General features: G+C 42.9%; 1 protein-coding gene across 1 annotated transcript in view; it reads right to left on the bottom strand.

The window, feature by feature from the left end:
- The window catches only part of LOC120045889 (VPS10 domain-containing receptor SorCS1-like), a 91509-nt gene extending 72195 nt beyond the window's left edge, over positions 1 to 19314 (bottom strand). The window contains exons 1-2 of the mRNA XM_038990818.1: positions 19231 to 19314; positions 18928 to 19143 (exon numbers count right to left, since the gene is read on the bottom strand). Of these exons, the coding sequence (XP_038846746.1) occupies positions 18928 to 19143; positions 19231 to 19314 (300 nt within the window). The remainder of the gene's footprint in view (positions 1 to 18927; positions 19144 to 19230) is intronic.
- Positions 19315 to 21662: the final 2348 nt, after the last annotated feature.

The raw sequence follows: 21662 nt of genomic DNA on the forward strand, positions 1-21662 counted from the left end.
AGGCGCCACCAAAGCAGGTAATGACTATGGTGGAGTGGGGTCCACGTCCCGCACCCGAGCCGCCGCCGTAAGAAGGCCCACCCGGACCCTCCCCTTCTGTGTCAGGTTTTGCGGCCGGAGTCCGCACCTTTGGGGGGGTGGGTACTGTCACGCCCTGACCTTAGTTATCTTTGTTTTCTTTATTATTTTGGTTAGGTCAGGGTGTGACATGGGGGATGTATGTGTTTTGTCTTGTCTAGGGGTTTTGTATGTTAATGGGGTGTTTATTGTCTATGTGTAAGTTGCCTGTGTCTGCACTTATTGATTATATAGCGTTACGTTCATTTGCTATTTTGATAGTGTGTTTAGTGTTCTTCGTTTCGGTAAATAAATAAGAAGAATGTATTTATATCACGCTGCGCCTTGGTCCTCCTCTATTCCACCATACGACGAACGTGACAATTGTATTGACACTATACAGAGATAGTCAGAGATACAGTGCATTCGGAAAGTATTCAGACTCCTTGAATCTTTCCACATTTTGTTACATTACAGCATTATTCTAAAATTGATTAAATTGTTGTTTTTTTCTCTTCAATCTACACACAATACCCCATAATGACAACGCAAAAACATTTTTTTTAGATTTATTTTTGCAAATGTATTAAAAAGAAAGAACTTCAATATGACATTTACATAAGTATTCAGACCATTTACTCAGTACTTTGTTGGAACACCTTTGGCAGCGATTACAGCCTCGAGTCTTCTTGGGTATGACGCTACAAGCTTGGCACACATATATTTGGGGAGTTTCTCCCATTCTACTCTGCACATCATCTCAAGCTCTGTCAGGTTGAATGGGTAGCGTTGCTGCACAGCTATTTTCAGGTCTCTCCAGTGATATTCGATCAGGTTAAAATCCAGTTTCTGGCTGGGTCACTCAAGGACATTCAGAGACATGTCCCAAAGCCAGTCCTGCGTTGTCTTGTCTGTGTGTCCTGTTGGAAGGTGAACCTTAGCCCCAGTCTGACGTCCTGAGCGCTCTGCAGTAGGTTTTCATCAAAGATCTCTCTGTACTTTGCTCCGTTCATCTTCCCATCGATCCGTCCATCCTGTCTCCCAGTCCCTGCCGCTGAAAAACATCCCCACATCATGATGCTGCCACCACCATGCTTCACCGTAGGGATGTAGCCAGGTTTCCTCCAGACGTGACGCTTGGCATAAAGGCCTGGTTGATGGAGTGCTGCAGAGATGGTTGTCCTAGAAGGTGCTCCCATCTCCACAGAGGAACTCTGGAGCTCTTTCAGAGTGACCATCAGAGTGACCATCAGGCCCTTCTCCCTCGATTGCTCAGTTTTGACGGGCGGCCAGCTCTAGGAAGATTCTTGGTGGTTCCTAACTTCTTCGATTTAAGAATGATGGCCACTGTGTTCTTGGGGATCTTCAATGCTGCAGATAGTTTTTGGTACCCTTCCCCAGATCTGTGTGTAAGGCTTGTCGTGGTTGGAAGAAGAGGAGAACCAATGCGCAGCGTGGTTAGTGTCCATATTGATTTAATACGAAATAAATGAACACTGAACCAAAACAAGAAAACGACAAACAAACAATCCTGTACGGTGAAACAAAAACACAGAACAGAAAATATAATCACCCACAAAACAAAATGAAAAACAGGGTACCTAAATATGGCTCCCAATCAGAGACAACGACTGACACCTGCCTCTGATTGAGAACCATACTAGGCCAAACACATAGAAAATGAACAATAGAACAAAACATAGAAAAACCAACATAGAATGCCCACCCCAACTCACGCCCTGACCAAACTAAAATAAAGACATAACATAGGAACTAAGGTCAGAACGTGACACTGTGCCTCGACACAATCTTGTCTCTGAGCTCTACGGCCAATTCCTTCGACATCATGGCTTGGTTTTTGCTCTGACATGCAATGTCAACTGTGGGACCTTATATAGACAGTTGTGTGCCTTTCCAAATCATGTCCAATCAATTGAATTTACCACAAGTGGCCTCCAATCAAGTTATAGAAACATCTCAAGGATGATCAATGGAAACAGGAAACACCTGAGCTCAATTTTGAGTCACATAGCAAAGGGTCTGAATACTTATGTAAATAAGGTATTTATTTTTATTTATTTTTAAATGTGCAAAACTGTCTAAAAACCTGTTTTCGCTTTGTCATAATGGGGTATTGTGTGTAGATTGATGAACACTTTTAATTTTAAACATTTTACAATAAGGCTGTAATGTAACAAAATGTGGAAAAAGTCAAGGGGTCTGAATACTTTCCGAAGGCACTGTATGTCATAAGATATCTTGTTGTAGTTGCTATTATTCTGAAGACCAATGTATCCTTACCTACAACATTTTCAGTAACGGTTACATAAACTTTTTACTTGCTTTGACTGTGATGTGTTTTTTTTATCATCCTTGTTTGAACCTTGTTTGACTGTAAACTGCTAAGGATAAGAGTGCCCGCTAAATGGCCAAAATGTAAATATAAAATTGCAAAGAACACTGGATAATATTTCCCTGCGTGGGGTAATTCCAGTAATATACTGGAAATGTGATTACAGTAAAAAAAATGGTACTGTAAATTGGATTACCGTAAAATAAATCACGGTAACTTACTGGCCAATTTCTGCCAGTAAGTTACTGTAATTCTACAGGAAATGTTTTACAGTGCACTTTGACTCTCTGGATCTCTGTCATTAACATATTTATTCAGCACAAACTCCTTCAAACTAGCCTTAAGATCAAAAATTAAACATCCATCCTAAAACATGTATTACATGTAACAAAATGTTGCACAACCAAAATCCACAAAAGCGTATATCTTGGCATGTCATCACATTTGCAACCCCTAATTGAATATCCATTTTGATCTATGTTTCCCTGAACCTCTGTGAACCATATAATTTTAACTGGTTAACCAGAGTATGTACAGTAGCTATCCAACATGCAGAAAGGACTCTGGCTAGGGATATCCTGATGCTATCATACTATTAGGAAAAGCTGAAATGTAAGATGCATTACAGACACCCCTGTGGCGGACATTTCTCTGTTTTCAATTGTTGAAGTGAGAAATCGTCAGAAGCCCCTTTTTCTTTGCATGTATGCTTTTTCTCTAACGACTGTCTCCAGCCAGACAATGGCAGCTTGCTGAGCCACGAAGCTTCATCGTGCATGAGAGGGGTCCGATCAATGCTGGCAAGATAAGAAATCGAGTGGGTTTGTTTCCTACCCAGCCCAAAAGTAGCACCTGCTGAGCTGAGGATGCTTTCAAAAAACACTTTCAACTCATTGATATGCCTTCTGAAATGTGGGTGCTCAGAGATAAAGGTGCAGGGTTGTGTGTGTTCTGTTGACAAACTCAAAGCTAATTTACCTTACCAGCAATGAGATTTGTCTAACTCTGATACAATGGATGATAAATGAATGCACAAATTGTTAGAACTGCAACCAAAGCAAGTGTTAATCTACTTCTGTAATTTGCTTTGGGGTTGGGGCATACGTCATGACTCTTGTACAATGTCCTTGGTCTAAAAGCCTGCTTGCCCTCTCTGCAGCACACTCAGTGGGGGGCTGAGGTCCAACAGAAGTCTCCAAACTTAGAGTCACAGTTAAGGCTGTGGTGGTCATGAAATTTTGTCAGCCGGTTATAAACATGCAAAAGACTGCCGGTCTCATGGTAATTCACCGTTAATTAAAATAAACACGTTTAGACTCTCCAGGCCTCCTACAATACAATACAAGCTGCTGATGCGCGCTTTCGGAACGTCTAGAATACATCAATTTAATATACACCATCACAATACATCCATTATTTATTTTAGTTTGGTCTACAGAAACATTATGATATGAAGAAAATGTATCTCAGAATAACAGAATATGAGTTGGCCAACTTACTGTATGTTATCTATGTGCAATGCCATAGGCTGTAGACTTGTTCATTTAGCAGACACGATATGATTATAAGTCCCGTGCCATTATTTTATATTCTATGATTTTATAGTAAGATGAATATAATTGAACTTGGTTGAATAAAATAGAAAGGATATTTTCCCATTCCGGAGCGAGTGTGTATATGAAGTGGCTATGTTGATCGTAAAAGAGATAATTTGAAACAGGTCCTATACGCTAGATTTAGAGTTATTTGGCAACTTTAGTAGTGAATGATACAAACCTTATAATGTCTTAGAAATCAAAACCTACTGTATATGGGCTGCATGATGCCACTATAGGCTATTGATTATTTGAAAAAAATATCAAAAAAGGTTTCGCTCTGTTCCTTGCATTAGGCTGTACAAGCTGTTCTCTCAACATCGAGTGATCATATTTTCACTCATCAGACTATTCTCAATTTAATCATGTGTTTAATAATATAACTTTTTTTAAATTTAGAATGGCCCATTGTCAAATGGGCAGGAAGAGGGGTAGGGGAAAAATACATGTCATCCATATGCACTGGAATAGCGAATGGAGGCTACTTTCCTGCTGTTTTGTTTTTCACTCATGCAGGGAGGCTACTCCGGTTATTTCACTCCACACATCAACCACTGTTTGAGGAGCATGCAGCCTCTAGCTGCGTGACAGGTGATAGTCGGCCCAAACTCTGTATGCCATGGGCTCTCCATCCAATTTGGGAAACCAAGTGAAATCTTTTCGGGAACATCGAGAGCAACGAAACATATTTCACTAAACTCTGCACACTCAAGAAAGGAATGAAGGAGAGAGGGGAGGAAATGGAAACGCATGGTGGTGAGATATTCTGTAGCTAAAGGAAATATGTCTGCCTAATAATTATGAAAATAGAAAAAATTCCCTATTACTAGGTTATTAAAAATCAAATACAAATTCACTGTAAACCTCCCTGCACAATCAATAAACAATCAATGAACCAACAGCATCGCCTAGGCCTATACGTTCTCTCCCAGACTCATGGATAGAAAGTTTGGAGCAGTTGCATAAGGTAGGTAAACAGTCCATCCAGTATGCTTAATAGCACAGTCCACACTCAAAGGCGATTTACTTAAAGACATCTTAAATCAGTTTTTCCTTATGTTTCCTGCTGTGCATAATATGCAGTAGGTTATGCATTGTACAATGGCACAAACATTATTTTAATTCAGTTATTTTTGGGGGGGCTTAGGCTCATATATAAGCCTATGCATAAGCTCTAATATGCATATGGGGGTTTTAATTAATCATCACCTTAGAAAGTGCAGTCCATTTCATTGTGTTAGTCTTTGAAACAACATCCACAATGACCATGTTTTTCACTCATTTTCAACCTGTTGTTCAACTTCTTTCATCAAATTGATCAATCACAGCGAGGTGAGTTTTAAAAGAACATCCTTTTTTGATGTTAAGTGTTTGATGTAATGTCTGATTGAATTTGCATTGATGTCGGAGTGGTTAGAGGGACAATAGAGACATGAGTACCAGGCCACTAGTGACCTGATGATCATTAGCGAGTTGGGTACGACCAATGCATATCCAGAATGCAAATGAGGAGATTACCGACTCAACAGTCACTTGAATTTTACTGCGGTCATGACTCATGACTGCTGGTGTGGCGGTAATACGGTAACCGCAACAGCCCTGGTCACAGTAACACATTGAAGATGTCACGGTGTCACGATCGTTATAATGAGTGGACCAAGCTGCAGCGTGGTATGGTTCCATCCTCTATATTAAGAAGTGAAACTCAAAGAAAACAATAAATCGCAAAACGAAACGTGAAGCTACAATAGTGCTCACAGGCAACTAAACATAGTCAAGATCCCACAAAACACAAAGGGGAAATGGCTGCCTAAATATGATCCCCAATCAGAGACAACGATAAACAGCTGCCTCTGATTGGGAACCATACCAGGCCAACATAGAAATATAATAACCTAGATGACCTAGAACCACCCGAGTCACACCCCGACCTAACCAACATAGAGAATAAAAAGCTCTCTATAGTCAGGGGGTGACACACGGTTGTAAAGGTAAATGACCAACTCTGGTGCTGCTACTGTAAAGATGTGAATGGTAGATTGATGCTGCAAGAGTTAAGGCAAGAATGAGTGCTGATGGAAGTTGACGGAGCTAACCATAAAAGAGTAATAATGGTTATAATTTATTATAGCTAATGTTAAGTATGAGGGGCTGATTTATGTAATGCAAAGGCAAAATCAAAGACTGATGTAACGAACATGAGAAGGCATTGTGCTGATGTTGCTCTTGCTACTGTCAATATAATGTACAGTTATGAAAATACAGTGCCTTTGGAAAGTATTCAGACCCCTTGACTTTTTCCACATTTTGTTAACTCACAGCATTATTCTAAAATTGATTAAATAAACAAACATCTCATCCTGTTTCCATTGATCATCCTTGAGATGTTTCTACAACTTGATATGAGTCCACCTGTGGTAAATTCAATTGACTGGACATGATTTGGAAAGGTACACACCTGTCTATATGAGGTCCCACAGTTGACAGCCCATGTCAGAGCAAAAACCAAGCCATGAGGTCGAAGGAATTGTCTAGGCACAGATCTGGGGAAGGGTACCAAAACATTTCTGCAGCATTGAAGGTCCCCAAGAACACAGTGGGCTCCATCATTCTTAAATGGAAGAAGTTTGGAACCACCAAGACGGGGGAGTTGGGCCTTGGTCGTTAGTGTTTCCTCTGACACATTGGTGCTGCTGGCTTCCGGGTTAAGCGGGACCACCCAAATAGCCAGCTTTTGAAGCAGACAGGCATTAGGACCTCGGGGACCATTTACATAATGACACCACGACAAGCAGTATGGCGCCAACAGAGATGGTCGACTAGCTTCGAGTTCTTAGGAAACTATGCAGTTTTTTGTTTTTTTATGTATTATTTCCTACATCGTTACCCCAGGAAATCTTAAGTCTTATTACATACAGCCGGGAAGAACTATTGGATATAAGAGCAACGTCAACTTACCAACATTACGATCAGGAATATGACTTTCCCGAAGCGGATCCTCTGTTCGGACCACCACCCAGGACAATGGAGCTAATTCCAGTAGGCAATCCAAAACAATGACGCCATAGAAGGGGCAGACAAAGCTGCCACCTGGCCAGATGAAATTTGAGCAAGGGTTGACTTCCAGAGAGACATCAGAGATTGTAACATTTTCTGGCTCTCTCGGGATATGTTGTCGGAAACGGTTCAGCCACCGCGCTTCTCCATGCATCACGCCGACAGAGATAAACACCTCTCTGGGAAAAGGAAGGGCGGGGGTGTATGCGTTATGATTAACGACTCATGGTGTAATCATAACAACATACAGGAACTCAAGTCCTTCTGCTCACCCGATCTAGAATTCCTTACAATCAAGTGCCAGCCATTTTACCTCTCTAGAGAATTCTCGTCAGTTATAGTCACAGCTGTGTACATTCCCCCTCAAGCAGACACCAAGACGGCCATCAAGGAACTTCACTCGACTATATGCAAACTGGAAACCATACATCCTGAGGCTGAATTTATTGAAGCTGGGGATTTTAATAAAGCAAATTTGAGAACAAGTCTACCTAAATTCCTACAGCATATTGATTGCGCTACACTCACGCGCAACACACTCGGCCACTGCTACTCTAACTTCCGTGATGCATACAAAGCCCTCTCCCGCCCTCCCATCGCAAATCCGGCCATGACACCATCCTGCTCCTTCCGTCTTATAGGCAAAAACTCAAACAGGATGTACTAGTGACGAGAAACATTCAACGCTGGTCCGACCAAGCGGAAGCCACGCTTCAAGATTTTTTTGATCACGCCGACTGGAATATGTTTCAGTCAGCCTCAGAGAACAACATCGACCTATACACTGACTCGTGAGTGCGTTTATAAAGAGGTGCATTGGAGATGTTGTACACACTGTGACTATTAAAACCTACCCTAACCAGAAACCGTGGATGGATGGTGGCATTCGTGCAAAACTGAAAGCGCGATCCACCGCGTTTAACCATGGAAAGAGGTCTGGGAATATGTCTGAATATAAACAGAGTAGCTATTCCATCCGCAAGGCAATCATACAAGCAAAATGCCAGTACAGGAGCAAGGTGGAGTCACAACTAAACGGCAAAGAAACAAGACGTATGTGGCAGGGTCTATAGGAAATCACGGACCCTCAAAAAGAAATCCAGCCATGTCACGGACACCGAGCTCTTGGTTCCAGACAAACTAAACCCTTTCTTTGCCCACTTTGAGGATAATACAGTGCCACCGTCGCGGCCCTCTAACAAGGACTGTGACCCCTCACCCCCTCATTCTCCGTGCCTGACGTGAGTAAAATGTTTAAACGTGTTAACCCTCGCAAGGCTGCTGGCCCAGACAGCATCCCAAGCCACGTCCTCAAATCTTGCGCAGACCAGGTGGCTGGTGTGTTTACGGACATATTCAATCGCTCCCTATCCCAGTCTGCTGTCCCCACATGCTTCAAGATGGCTACCATTGTTCCTGTACTCAAGAAGGCACTCACTTCTGTCATTATGAAGTGCTTTTACAGACTAGTCAAGGATCATATCACCTCCACCTTACTGGCCATCCTAGACCCACTTCAGTTTGCATACCGCCCAAACAGGTCCACAGACAACGCAATAGCCATCACACTGCACACTGCCCTATCCTATCTGGACAAAAGGAATACCTGTGTAGGAATGCTGTTCATTGACTATAGCTCAGCATTCAACACCATAGTACCCTCCAAGCTCATCATCAAGCTGGAGGCCCTGGGTCTCAACCCCGCCCTGTGCAATTGGGTCCTGAACTTTCTGAAGGGCCGCCCCCAGGTGTTGAAGGTGGGAAACATCTCCACTTCGCTGACCCTCAACACTGGGGCCCCACAAGGGTGCGTGCTCAGCCCCCTCCCGTACTCCCTATTCACCCACGACTGTGTGGCCATGCACGCCTCCAACTCAGTTATCAAGTTTGCAGACGACACAACAGTAGTGGGCTTGATTACCAACAGCGACGAGACAGCCTACAGGGAGGAGGTGACGGCACTCGGAGTGTGGTGTCAGGAAAACAATCTCTCACTCAACGTCAACAAAATAAAAGAGATGATCGTGGACTTCAGGAAAATGCAGAGGGAGAACCCCCCTATCCACATCGAAGGGACAGCATTGGAGAAGGTGGAAAGTTTTAAGTTCCTCGGCGTACACATTACAGACAAACTGAAATGGTCCACTCACACAGACAGTGTGGTGAAGAAGGTGTAATAGTACCTCTTCAACCTCAGGAGGCTGAAGAAATTTGGCTTGTCACCCAAAACCCTGACAAACTTTTACAGATGCACAATCGAGAGCATCCTGTCGGGCTGTATCACCGCCTGGTACAGCAACTGCACTGCCCTCAACCGCAAGGTTCTCCAGAGGGTGGTGCGGTCTGCACAATGCATCACCGGGGGCAAACTACCTGCCCTCCATGACACCTACAGCACCCGATGTCACAGGAAGGCCAAAAAGATCATCAAGGACATCAACCACCCGAGCCACTGTCTGTTCACACCGTTATCATCCAGAAGGCGAGGTCAGTACAGGTGCATCAAAGCTGGGACCGAGAGACAGCTTCTTGAAAAACAGCTTCTATCTCATGTTTCTCAATACTAAACAGCAATCACTAACTCAGAGAGGCTGCTGCCTACATTTAGACCCAATCACTGGCCACTTTAAGAAATGGATCACTAATCACTTTATACAATGCACTCTAAATAATGCCACTTTAATAATGTTTACATATCTTACATTACTCATATCACATGTATATACTGTATTTTAAACCATCTATTTCACCTTGCCTATGCCGCTCGGACATCGCTCATCCATATACTTACATGTACATATTCTCATGCACACCTTTAGATTTGTGTGTATTAGGTAGTTGTTGGGGAATTGTTAGATTACTTGTTAGATATTACTGATATTTGATTTGATTTGACAAGGAGGAGGATGCACAGCAAACTGCAGACTGTACCCCCTTGTCACTGTTCACCCATGGTGAATGACCATACATTATCTCCGGAAGGGACAGTGCACCACCTTGAGGACTGTGCTAAAAAAAAAATTGGGGCATGCTTGTTTTCATATCCACCACTCTTAACAACTTTGTGTCTGAATGTGAGGAAGGAATTATGTCTATTATGCCCACACCTGGACAATACCACACTTTCAATACCCCTGAACACAGAGGAACCTTGGTACCGCCATTCTGATACCCGGCCCACACCGGGTTTGGGGACTTCGGCAACAGTAACTTACCCCAAATGACCAAGCCATTTAGGAGCACTGTTGCCACAGTAAAGGGCCTTCTGCTAGGGTCGCAAGGTCTGCTCCTTCCCCCTTGCTGCAGAAGAATCAGCTTCCACCCCTCTCTGCTATGACCTAGCATGGCGTCTGTGCCAAGATGTCCGCCCATGCCCAGAAGCACCAAGATGGTCAAAAACTGACCTTGAAGCCGCCCCCTGGCCCAGGGCAACCCATCTCTGGTCTGGACCATTTCCTTCACACCTCTAGAACTGCTGAGCTGCCCTCACGAAGGTAAAGAACCCATAGAGCTTTCGTAGGTAAAGATTCCGTAGAGCTGCATCCTGTTTGTTTTTTTCGAAACAGGCCTGTAAGGACTCCATAGCCAAGCCAAACAACCTTGTTGGTGAAACTGGCTCATCTAAATAAATCCACCTGTCCCTCTTAGGAACCACTCCCTTAGCCTGGTACACTTTGTCAAGCTGATCCGCTGAGAACCAGCACTGTTTATTCGGAAGCACCATGCTAGGATTAGCCCCGTTGTTAGCCTCTGGAGCTAAGTAACTCGCCAGTTTTATGCAAATGAGCCACATCTCCTCCATACCCTCTACATTCATGAACTCACCATAACATGGTAGAACCAGCCTGGCTGAATGAGGGGAATCCCAGGATGCCTTTAGCTCATCTGCATAATCTTTAAACAGGGTTAAGTGACGCTTCACCACTGCAGGGACAGGAGGCCAATTCCTTCCACCAAACCTGGAGGAACCCTCCAGAGCCAACCAGGGATAGTATAGCATCCCCTGAATTCAGACTCTGAACACTGCCAGAGAAACTAGGTTGGGCCTCACTCGGCTGGGATTACACCCTTATCAACTCCGACCACCACTGTTGCTTTCTTTCGGCCTCAGACAACCCTTCCTGAGGTCACTTCACCGGAAAACCCCTCGCCAGCAGCTCAAATCTTTCTCACAAAGTCCACGCAATGGAAGTTGAGCCCAGCCGGAGACAATGGTCACACGAACTGGTCCGAGCAAAAACCTCCTGGGTGTGTTTCTACCCCAGGCAAACACGACAGTATCTTTAATTTTCATTGTGAAATCACATGCCCTAGGGCACATTCAGATGTTCTAACTCGGTTTGTTAGCCTTTTTGAACTTACTCTTACAACTGGCTATCTTACTCAAGCAAGGCAACATTAGCTTCACAAGCAGAGCAGAAAGTAGTTCGCTTTTAGGAAACACAAAAACGGATACCAAGTCCCAAAAATCGCAACATCTAGGGGGACAAGTACTCTCTCCCCACTAACAAACACCTAAGTCGAAGCCAAATCTCATATTCTTTGTGTGCTTGAAAAGTTTGTAAATTGCGTGACACGTTTCTCCTTCAGGCGAGCAGAAGAGCAAAGAATTTTGTAAATTAATTTTGTAAAAAAACTATTTGATCCATTTTAGAATAAGGCTGTAACGTAACAAAATGTGGAAAAAGCCAAGGAGTATGAATACTTTCCGAATGCACTGTATGTGACACGTGGTTGGGATACGACTGTGATATGTGGTTGTCTCACCTGGCGATCTTAAGATGAATGCACTAGCTGTGGGTCGCTCTGGATGGGAGTGTCTGCTGAATGACTAAATTGTAATGTAAATCTAGTGCTATGTATGTATATTCATGCATATTATGTATTTTATTTGTTATGTTGTTTTCAGTTTGGACCCCAGGAAGAGTAGCCGCTGCCTCGGCAGGATCTAATTGGGGATCCTAATGAATAATAAATACTAAATCCAATGCTGAATGCAACTGAAAAGGATACACATATGAGAACAATAAAGTATGTAAGAATTATGCAAAACATAAATTATATAAATGAGATGTGTAGTGAATTACGCTATTCACTGCATATACAAAACATTAAGAACATCTGCTTTTTCCATGACATAGACTGACCAGGTGAATCCAGGTGAAAGCAATGATCCCTTATTGATGTCACTTCTAACATCCACTTCAATCGGTGTAGATGAAGGGGAAGAGACAGGTTAAAGAAGGATTTTTAAGCCTTGATACAATTGAGACATGGAATGTGGATTGTGTGCCATTCAGAGAGGGAACGTGCAAGACAAAATATTTCCGTGCCTTTGAACAGGGTATGATAGTAGGTGCTAAGCGCACCGGTTTGTGTCAAGAACTGCAACACTGCTGGGTTTTTCATGCTCAACAGTTTCCTGTGTGTATCAAGAATGGTCCACAACCCAAAGGACATCCAATCAACTTGACACAGCTGTGGGAAGAAATTGAGTCAACATGGGCCAGCCTCCCTGTAGAATGCTTTGACACCTTGTAGTGTCCATGCCCCGACGAATTGAGGTTGCTCTGAGGGCACAGGAAAATAACCCCATACTTACTGTAAAATATGGTGGTGGATCTTTGACGCTACGGGGTAATTTTCCTTCCACTGGTCCTGGTGCACTTGTTAAGGTTAAAGGCATCATGAACTTGACCAAGTACCAGGATATTTTAACCAAAAACCTGGTTGTCTCTGCCAGGAGGCTAAAACTTAGTCACAAGTGGCTCTTCCAGCAAGACAATAACCCCAAGCTCACCTCAAAATCCACCCTTAAGAAAGAAGATTGCATTATAACTGTAGTTAGAGTGCAGTATAACTGGAGTATGCTGCAAATACTGTGTCCAAAAGAACACAGTTTTATTACTGCAGTAACTTTGCGGTGTAACTGCAGGTTGTTTTTTCCCCCACAAGATGGCGTAGCAGTGCAGATGTGGTTTGTCGTCCTCTCATTTACTTTTTGTATTTTTCGTCTTTTTTTGTATATATTTCAATTAATTTTTTTATCTCTTTACGGTTTTTAAATTAAATATACCTTCCGGTAACCCGCCTCACTCTTTAGACCTTTAGACCACTTTAGACCTTATAGCCAAAACCTCTATCAGGAGCTAGCCATCAGAAGCTAACCAGCTAATTAGCTACTAGCTATTTAGTCATTGTTAGCCACTGCTAGCGGCCTTTACCCTCTGCACAGGCACCAGACGTTTTTTAGCCTGGTTAATACCTACCAGCCTCGGACTGTTTTTCTCCACTACAACGCCAGATTTCTGCCGTAAACCCTGGACCATTACTCCTGATCATCACAGCTAGCTAGCTGCCACCGAGTGACCCAGCCCCGAAGCTAGCCCCGAGCCATGCTGATCTCCCGGCTATCAAACAAAATGACTACAACTACAATACCTCTTTCGCCATCTGGCCCGGTCCCTTTGTCGACACGACGCCCCGCCAGACCACCACGACTGGTCCGAAGACGTAATTCCATCCGACGTCAGAGCAGACGCTTCTACTAGCCCCGGCCTGCTAACTTTAAACGGCGTGTCTCCCGCTTGCTAGCGTAGCAATGACTACCCCGCGGCTTGCTGTTCACTGGACCCATATGATCACTTAAATACATAGCTGATGCCTGCTGGACTGTTAATTTATCATGGTACTCCACTTTGTTTACTTTTGTTTACCTGTTGGCCCTAGCCTCGAACTTCCCTCAATCTCACACAAATGATCAAGGAAACCACCAGGTACAACCCTAAATCCGTAAACATGGGCACCCTCATAGATATCATCCTGACCAACCTGCCCTCTAAATACACCTCTGCTGTTTTCAATCAGGATCTCAGTGATCACTGGCTCATTGCCTGCATCCGCTATGGGTCCGGGGTCAAACGACCACCCCTCATCACTGTCAAACGCTCCCTAAAACACTTCTGCGAGCAGGCCTTTCTAATCGACCTGGCCCGGGTATCCTGGAAGGATATTGACCTCATCCCGTCAGTCGAGGATGCCTGTTTCCTCACCATCTTAAATAAGCATGCCCCTTTCAAAAAATGTAGAACTAAGAACAGATATAGCCCTTGGTTCACTCCAGACCTGACTGCCCTTGACCAGCACAAAAACATCCTGTGGCGCACTGCAATAGCATCGAATAGTCCCCGCGATATGCAACTGTTCAGGGAAGTCAGAAACCAATACACACAGTCAGTCAGGAAAGCAAAGGCTAGCTTTGCATCCTGTAGCTCTAAATCCAAAAAGTTTAGTGACACTCTAAAGTCCATGGAGAACAAGAGCACCTCCTCCCAGCTGCCCACTGCACTGAGGCTAGGTAACACGGTCACCACCGATAAATCCATGATAATCGAAAATTTCAATAAGCATTTCTCTACGGCTGGCCATGCTTTCCTCCTGGCTACCTCAACCCCGGCCAACAGCTCCGCACCCCCCGCAGCTACTTGCTCAAGCCTCACCAGCTTCTCTTTCACCCAAATCCAGATAGCAGATGTTCTGAAAGAGCTGCAAAACCTGGACCCATACAAATCAGCTGGACTAGACAATCTGGACCCTCTCTTTCTGAAACTATCCGCCGCCATTGTTGCATCCCCTATTACCAGTCTGTTCAACCTCTCTTTCGTATCGTGCGAGATCCCCAAAGATTGGAAAGCTGCCGCGGTCATCCCCCTCTTCAAAGGGGGTGACACTCTAGACCCAAACTGTTATAGACCTATCTCCATCCTGCCCTGCCTTTCTAAAGTCTTCGAAAGCCAAGTTAATAAACAGATCACTGACCATTTCGAATTCCACAGTATCTTCTCAGCTGTGCAATCCGGTTTCCGAGCTAGTCATGGGTGCACCTCAGCCACGCTCAAAGTGCTAAATGATATCATTACCACCATCGATAAAAGACAATACTGTGCAGCCGTCTTCATCGACCTGGCCAAGGCTGTCGACTCTGTCAATCAACGTATTCTTATTGGCAGACTCAATAGCCTTAGTTTCTCAAATGACTGCCTCGCCTGGTTCACCAACTACTTCGCAGACAGAGTTCAGTGTGTCAAATCGGAGGGCCTGTTGTCCAGACCTCTGGCAGTCTCTATGGGGTACCACAGGGTTCAATTCTCGGGCGGACTCTCTTCTCTGTATATATCAACGATGTCGCTCTTGCTGCAGGTAATTCCCTGATCCACCTCTACGCAGACGACACCATTCTGTATACATCTGGCCCTTCTTTGGACACTGCGTTAACTAACCTCCAAACGAGCTTCAATGCCATACAACACTCCTTCTGTGGCCTCCAGCTGCTCTTAAACGCTAGTAAAACCAAATGCATACTTTTCAACCGTTCGCTGCCCGCATCCGCCCACCCGACCAGGATCACTACCCTGGGCGGTTCTGACCTAGAATATGTGGACAACTACAAATACCTAGGTGTCTGGATAGACTGTAAACTCTCCTTCCAGACTCATATCAAACATCTCCAATCCAAAATCAAATCGAGAATCGGCGTCCTATTTCGCAACAAAGCCTCCTTCACTCGCGCTGCCTAACTTGTCCTCATAAAACTGACTATCCTACCGATCCTCGACTTCGGCGATGTCATCTACAAAATAGCTTCCAAAACTCTACTCAGCAAACTGGATGCAGTCTATCACAGTGCCATCCGTTTTGTTACCAAAGCCCCTTATACCAGCCACCACTGCGACCTGTACGCTCTAGTCGGCTGGCCCTCACTACATATTCGTCGCCAGACCCACTGGCTCCAGGTCATCTATAAGTCTATGCTAGGTAAAGCTCTGCCTTACCTCAGCTCAATGGTCACGATAATAACACCCACCCGTAGCACGCGCTCCAGCAGGTATATCTCACTGGTCATCCCCAAAGCCAGCACCTCCTTTGGTCGCCTTTCCTTCCAGTTCTCTGCTGCCAATGACTGGAACGAATTGCAAAAATCGCTGAAGCTGGAGACTTACATATCCCTCACTAACTTTAAACATCAGCTATCTGAGCAGCTAACCGATCGCTGCAGCTGTACATAGTCCATCTGTAAATAGCCCACCCAATCTACCTACCTCATCCCCATATTGATTTATTTACTTTTCTGCTCTTTTGCACACCAGTATCACTACTTGTACATCATCATCTGCTCATCTATCACTCCAGTGTTAATCTGCTAAATTGTAATTACTTCGCTACTATGGCCTATTTATTGCCTTACCTCCTCACGCCATTTGCGCACACTGTATATAGACTTTCTTTTTTTCTATTGTGTTATTGACTGTACGCTTGTTTATTCCATGTGTAACTCTGTGTTGTTGTTTGTGTTGCACTGCTTTGCTTTATCTTGGCCAGGTCGTAGTTGTAAATGAGAACTTGTTCTCAACTAGCTTACCTGGTTAAATAAAGGTGAAATAAAATAAATAAATAAATAAAAAGTTAGAGTGCAGTATAAATGCATTTTAATATGGCTGCAAGCCCGAGGTCGGTACACCTATGACAACATCCCCCACCCCCCCCCACACTGATTAGCATCGCTAGCATAGCGTCACAATTAAATAGTAGCATCTAAATATCATTAAATCACAAGTCCAAGACACCAAATGAAAGATACAGATCTTGTGAATAAAGCCACCATTTCAGATTTTTAAAATGTTTTACAGGGAAGACAAAATATGTAAATCTATTAGCTAACCATGTTAGCAAAAGACACCATTTTTCTTTGTCCACCATTTTTTCTCAACACCAGTAGCTATCACCAATTCGGCTAAACTAAGATATTGATAGCCACTAACCAAGAAAAAACCTCATCAGATGACAGTCTGATAACATATTTATTGTATAGGATAGGTTTTGTTAGAAAAATGTGCATATTTCAGGTATAAATCATAGTTTACAATTGCACCCACCATCACAAATCGACTAGAATAAATACACAGAGCAACGTGTATTACCAATTTACTCATCATAAAACATTTCTTAAAAATACACAGCACATAGCAATGGAAAGACACAGATCTTGTGAATTCAGACAATATTTCAGATGTTCTAAGTGTTTTACAGCGAAAACACAATAAATCGTTATATTAGCATACCACATATGCAAACGTTACCAGAGCATTGATTCAAGCCAAAGAGAGCGATAACGTAATCATCGCCAAAATATATTAATTTTTTCACTAACCTTCTCAGAATTCTTCCGATGACACTCCTGTAACATCATATTACAACATACATATAGAGTTTGTTCGAAAATGTGCATATTTAGCCACCAAAATCATGGTTAGACAATGACAAAAGTAGCCCAGCTGGTCAGAAAATGTCGTGCGCCATATTAGACAGTGATCTAGTCTTATACATAAATACTCATAAACGTGACTAAAAAAATATAGGGTGGACAGCGATTGATAGACAATTTAATTCTTAATACAATCGCTGAATTACATTTTTTAAATTATCCTTACTTTTCAATACAGGTTGCGCCAAGCGAAGCTACATCTAACAAAATGGCGGCATAAGCGATTAACATTTTTCGACAGAAACACGATTTATCATAATAAATTGTTCTTACTTTGAGCTGTTCTTCCATCAGAATCTTGGGCAAAGAATCCTTTCTTGGGTCTAATCGTCTTTTGGTCGAAAGCTGTCCTCTTGCCATGTGGAAATGCCCACTGCGTTCGGCATGAACTGGAAACGTGCCCAGAGGTTCAAAGTGTCTCAGAAAGCAATGCCTCAAAATCGCACTAAACGGATATAAATTGCTATAAAACGGTTTAAATTAACTACCTTATGATGTTTTTAACACCTATAACGAGCAAAAACATGACCGGAGAAATATTACTGGCTAAACTAAAGCTTGGAAAAAGAGCAGGTCCGTGTCCACCTTGCATCAGGCGCAGCTGGAAAAGGGACACTACCTACACGTTGTGCTGTTTTATAGAGGCTCTGATTGCGCAATCGACTCCATTCAAAGCGTCACCACGTAATGACATCCAGGGGAAGACGTAAGCAGTGTTTGTATCCTCATAGCATTCACAGGGACCTTTAAACTGACTCCAGATCAGGGGCCAAGATGTCTGAAATCTGACTCCATGTCAGGGAAAGTGCTGTAGAATGAGTTCTGTTCCACTCAGAGACAAAATTTCAACGGCTATAGAAACTAGAGAGTGTTTTCTATCCAATAATAACAATAATATGCATATTGTACGAGCAAGAATTGAGTACGAGGCCGTTTGAAATGGGCACCTATTATCTGGCTACTCAATACTGCCCCTGCAGCCATAAAAAGTTAACTGCAGTACTGTACATTGCAGTTATTCTTCAATTACTGCATCCAAAATACCACAATCAACTGCAGTTACTGCACTTTTACTGCAGTTTCAAAACGGCAATCTCTTTTTGTAAGAAATATTGGCCACAAAATCAAAATCATGTTTTTAGGCAATTTGAGTCGGTGGACTTGAAACCCATTGAAAGCATGTGGTTTTAATTGAACATGGCAGTCCTGTGTTTTTGTGAGTGTGTTTACAATTTCCACAATCCAGCTCTTCAGCATCCTCTCATTAAATGGCCTGCTGCACTGGTCTGCACTGCCAGGGCATTATCAGTGCCCATGGTCTTCCAATGCCTCACAATTTAAACCAAGCTCCAGGATTTGAACTAGATGCGTACACAATACAACTTAACTACATATTATAGACCCTTCAGAAGACCAAGTCCACCACCTAAATTGCCATTTTAAAATGCAGAAAATATAGGCTAATTGTAATACATTCAAAACGATTATGCAATGTGCTATAGGCTAATGCAAGGGTGCAATCATCATTGCCAAGTTTGACTTACACTGCTATTTTGGCCGGACCAATGCACCATGGCTTGGTTATGAGCTGAATCCCCGGTGAGTGCGAATAAAGAACTAATGAGTCTCAACTCATCATGTTGCCCCGAGGTTGAGGCATCTTCACTGTTCCATCGGAATCCGGACCAAGTTGCTCTGCTCTCAGCCGTCTGGAAGCTACGCTTTCGTCTCCTTCCACGGCTCCTAAAACTTGCTCCAACCTTGTTTTTTGATAATTCATGTCGTGTAAGTCTATTTTCTCTTCCAAAACAATACATTTTATTATGTCTAGTTTTATTGACGGATACTTTATTGAGGGTGGCAGATGGAATATCTATGCCCGAGCCACTTTGATGCTGATAAAGCTCCTCAGAACTGGAAAGTTTCTCCATGCGCTGACGTTTTTCAAATCCACGGCTGTATGATTTATTTGCAAAGGGCTGGTCGGATTTACGCACTGAAATGACCTCCCCATCACCGGAGACGCGCGCTAAATATTCCGCAACTTTGACATCTTTACATCTGCCATTAAAGGGGTGACAACGTGGTGACTTCTCTGCAAACCCAACAACTTCACCCTCTGGTACTTTTCCAAGTGGATCAAATACCACTTCAGAGAGTTCCCGGGGAGCCGGCTTGATACCGGGGAGTTGACATGATGGAATGCACCTTATCTCCGTTTTGATCAAGTCCAGGGTGGAAGTTAGGGTAAAGAGCCACATCCACATAGCAATGTAACAATAAGGGCAGCAGCCGGGTACGGTTGCCTCCATCCTTGGTTTAAGTTAGTCCGCTTTGAATTGTGTCTTGTAGATAATAGAATACTTTTTAGGGTTTGATTATTATCTGTTGAATCGTTTCGGGAACGTAGGTTGATACGGTGCGCGAAGAAGTGCTCAAACAAGTAATGATGCAAACGATGCAGGAGGAGGAGCTGAGGAGGAGCTGGCCGTTAGATTTAGTCATGATAGGAGAGAAAAGAGAGGGGCTATATTTCCCATGTGCTTTCTTCCACATGATCTCAACCACGATAGAAAAATAATGATTGGAACATATTTACCATGATTATATTTCAATTTGAAGTGACTTACTGTTTAGGGGAATTTAGTCTCTGGATAACATAGAAAATGAGAAATTATTTTAGTCATATTTTAATAAGGAACAGCCCTTAAAACATACTGATGCATTGTTAATGACGCACTCCATTGGACCAATTGATGCATATAGGCTGCTTAATTTTTGTCAAAAAATGTTGGCTACACTTTCAAATCAACTTAGCCAATGTATTTATTTTTGCTCAGAGCAGTCTTTGGGGACCTTAACTATGTCCACACTTTGTATTGTCATTAATACGCCATTAATAGACCAATTATAATACATGTGTTCATAATTTGCAATTCGTTATTAGTATATTACATTTTCAAACGCAAGTAACATGGGTAAGAGTTATGATAGATCACTTATAAGGCATTTCTTAATGAATAGTAAATAATCAATAAATCATAATTATATTCATATAACATTTTAATACTCTGGTAAACTGTAACCCTCCCTTGATATCGTTTGATTTTCTATCAGAATGGACGGTTAACTGAGCAAAGAGCATCAGATATTCAGCAGTAACATTCCTTCAGACAGCGATATGTAGATAGTGACTCAAGGATATTATCCTGCCCATCACCGTGTCATTTGCTCTGGACTTTCACCTTAGTTAATGCCATGGAATTACAAGTGGTGAAATAATAATGTGAAATACAGTGCACTCTTGTAAAAAAAAAAGTGCTATCTAGAACCTGAAGGGGTTCTTCAGCTGTCCCATTTAAAGAACCGTTTTTGGTTCCAGGTAAAACAATATTGTGTTCAATGTAGAACCCTTTCCACGTGGAACCCAAAAGGGTTCTACCTGGAACCAAAAACGTTTCTACCTGCAACCAAAAACGGTTTTCCTAAGGAGACAGCCCAATAACCCCTTTGGGACGCTATTTTCTAAAAGTGTGAGGAGCTAACACAAAAGCATGCTTATTGTGTTCATTTTCAAAATTGGCCCATGACCTGTTGTCATCTTTGGAAATGACCATTTGCCAATCTGACTGAGTGTCCAGCACAGCTAAAATAATGAGTAGGTCAAACTCTAAGATACTATTCTGTAAAAGTAATACAACAATCATTCATTTTATTAGCAGAATAGTTGTGCATGAAGTTGCTGAAAATATGCAAAATTATGGCAATACATTGGCCAGAGAATATACTATATGAAATCCTTCATACTGTGCAATGACTACTTGGATTGAAGCCATCCTCACCATGCCAACTCTTTCATTCTATTCCTGAGTAACAGTTAATCAATAGGATGAGGTTGGACTTGACTGATGCCTTAGAGCGTCTCTATATTGAACTGTCCTCCCCATCTCTTTGCTTGAGCCGGGACATGTTCTTGTTACATAGAGGGGTCATTAGCACAGAGACGTCTTTCATTCGCAGCCATTAGCAATGCAGTGTGCACTAGATTTCTCAATCTGTTTCAGTTATGTTGCATCAGACGGGAGGAAGCCCGCCTAATGCAGATGGATGGGTGATCGGGAATTTCAATCATGATTATAGGCCTATGTGTGTAGACCAGCATTTCCCAAACTCGGTCCTCACATTTTGTTTTCTTCTCTAACACTACACAGCTAATTCAAATTAGCAAAGCTTGGTGATTAGTTGATCATTTGAATCAGATGTGTAGTGCTAGGGCAGA

Source organism: Salvelinus namaycush, chromosome 4 (assembly GCF_016432855.1).
Source record: "Salvelinus namaycush isolate Seneca chromosome 4, SaNama_1.0, whole genome shotgun sequence".
Classification (NCBI taxonomy): domain Eukaryota; kingdom Metazoa; phylum Chordata; class Actinopteri; order Salmoniformes; family Salmonidae; genus Salvelinus; species Salvelinus namaycush.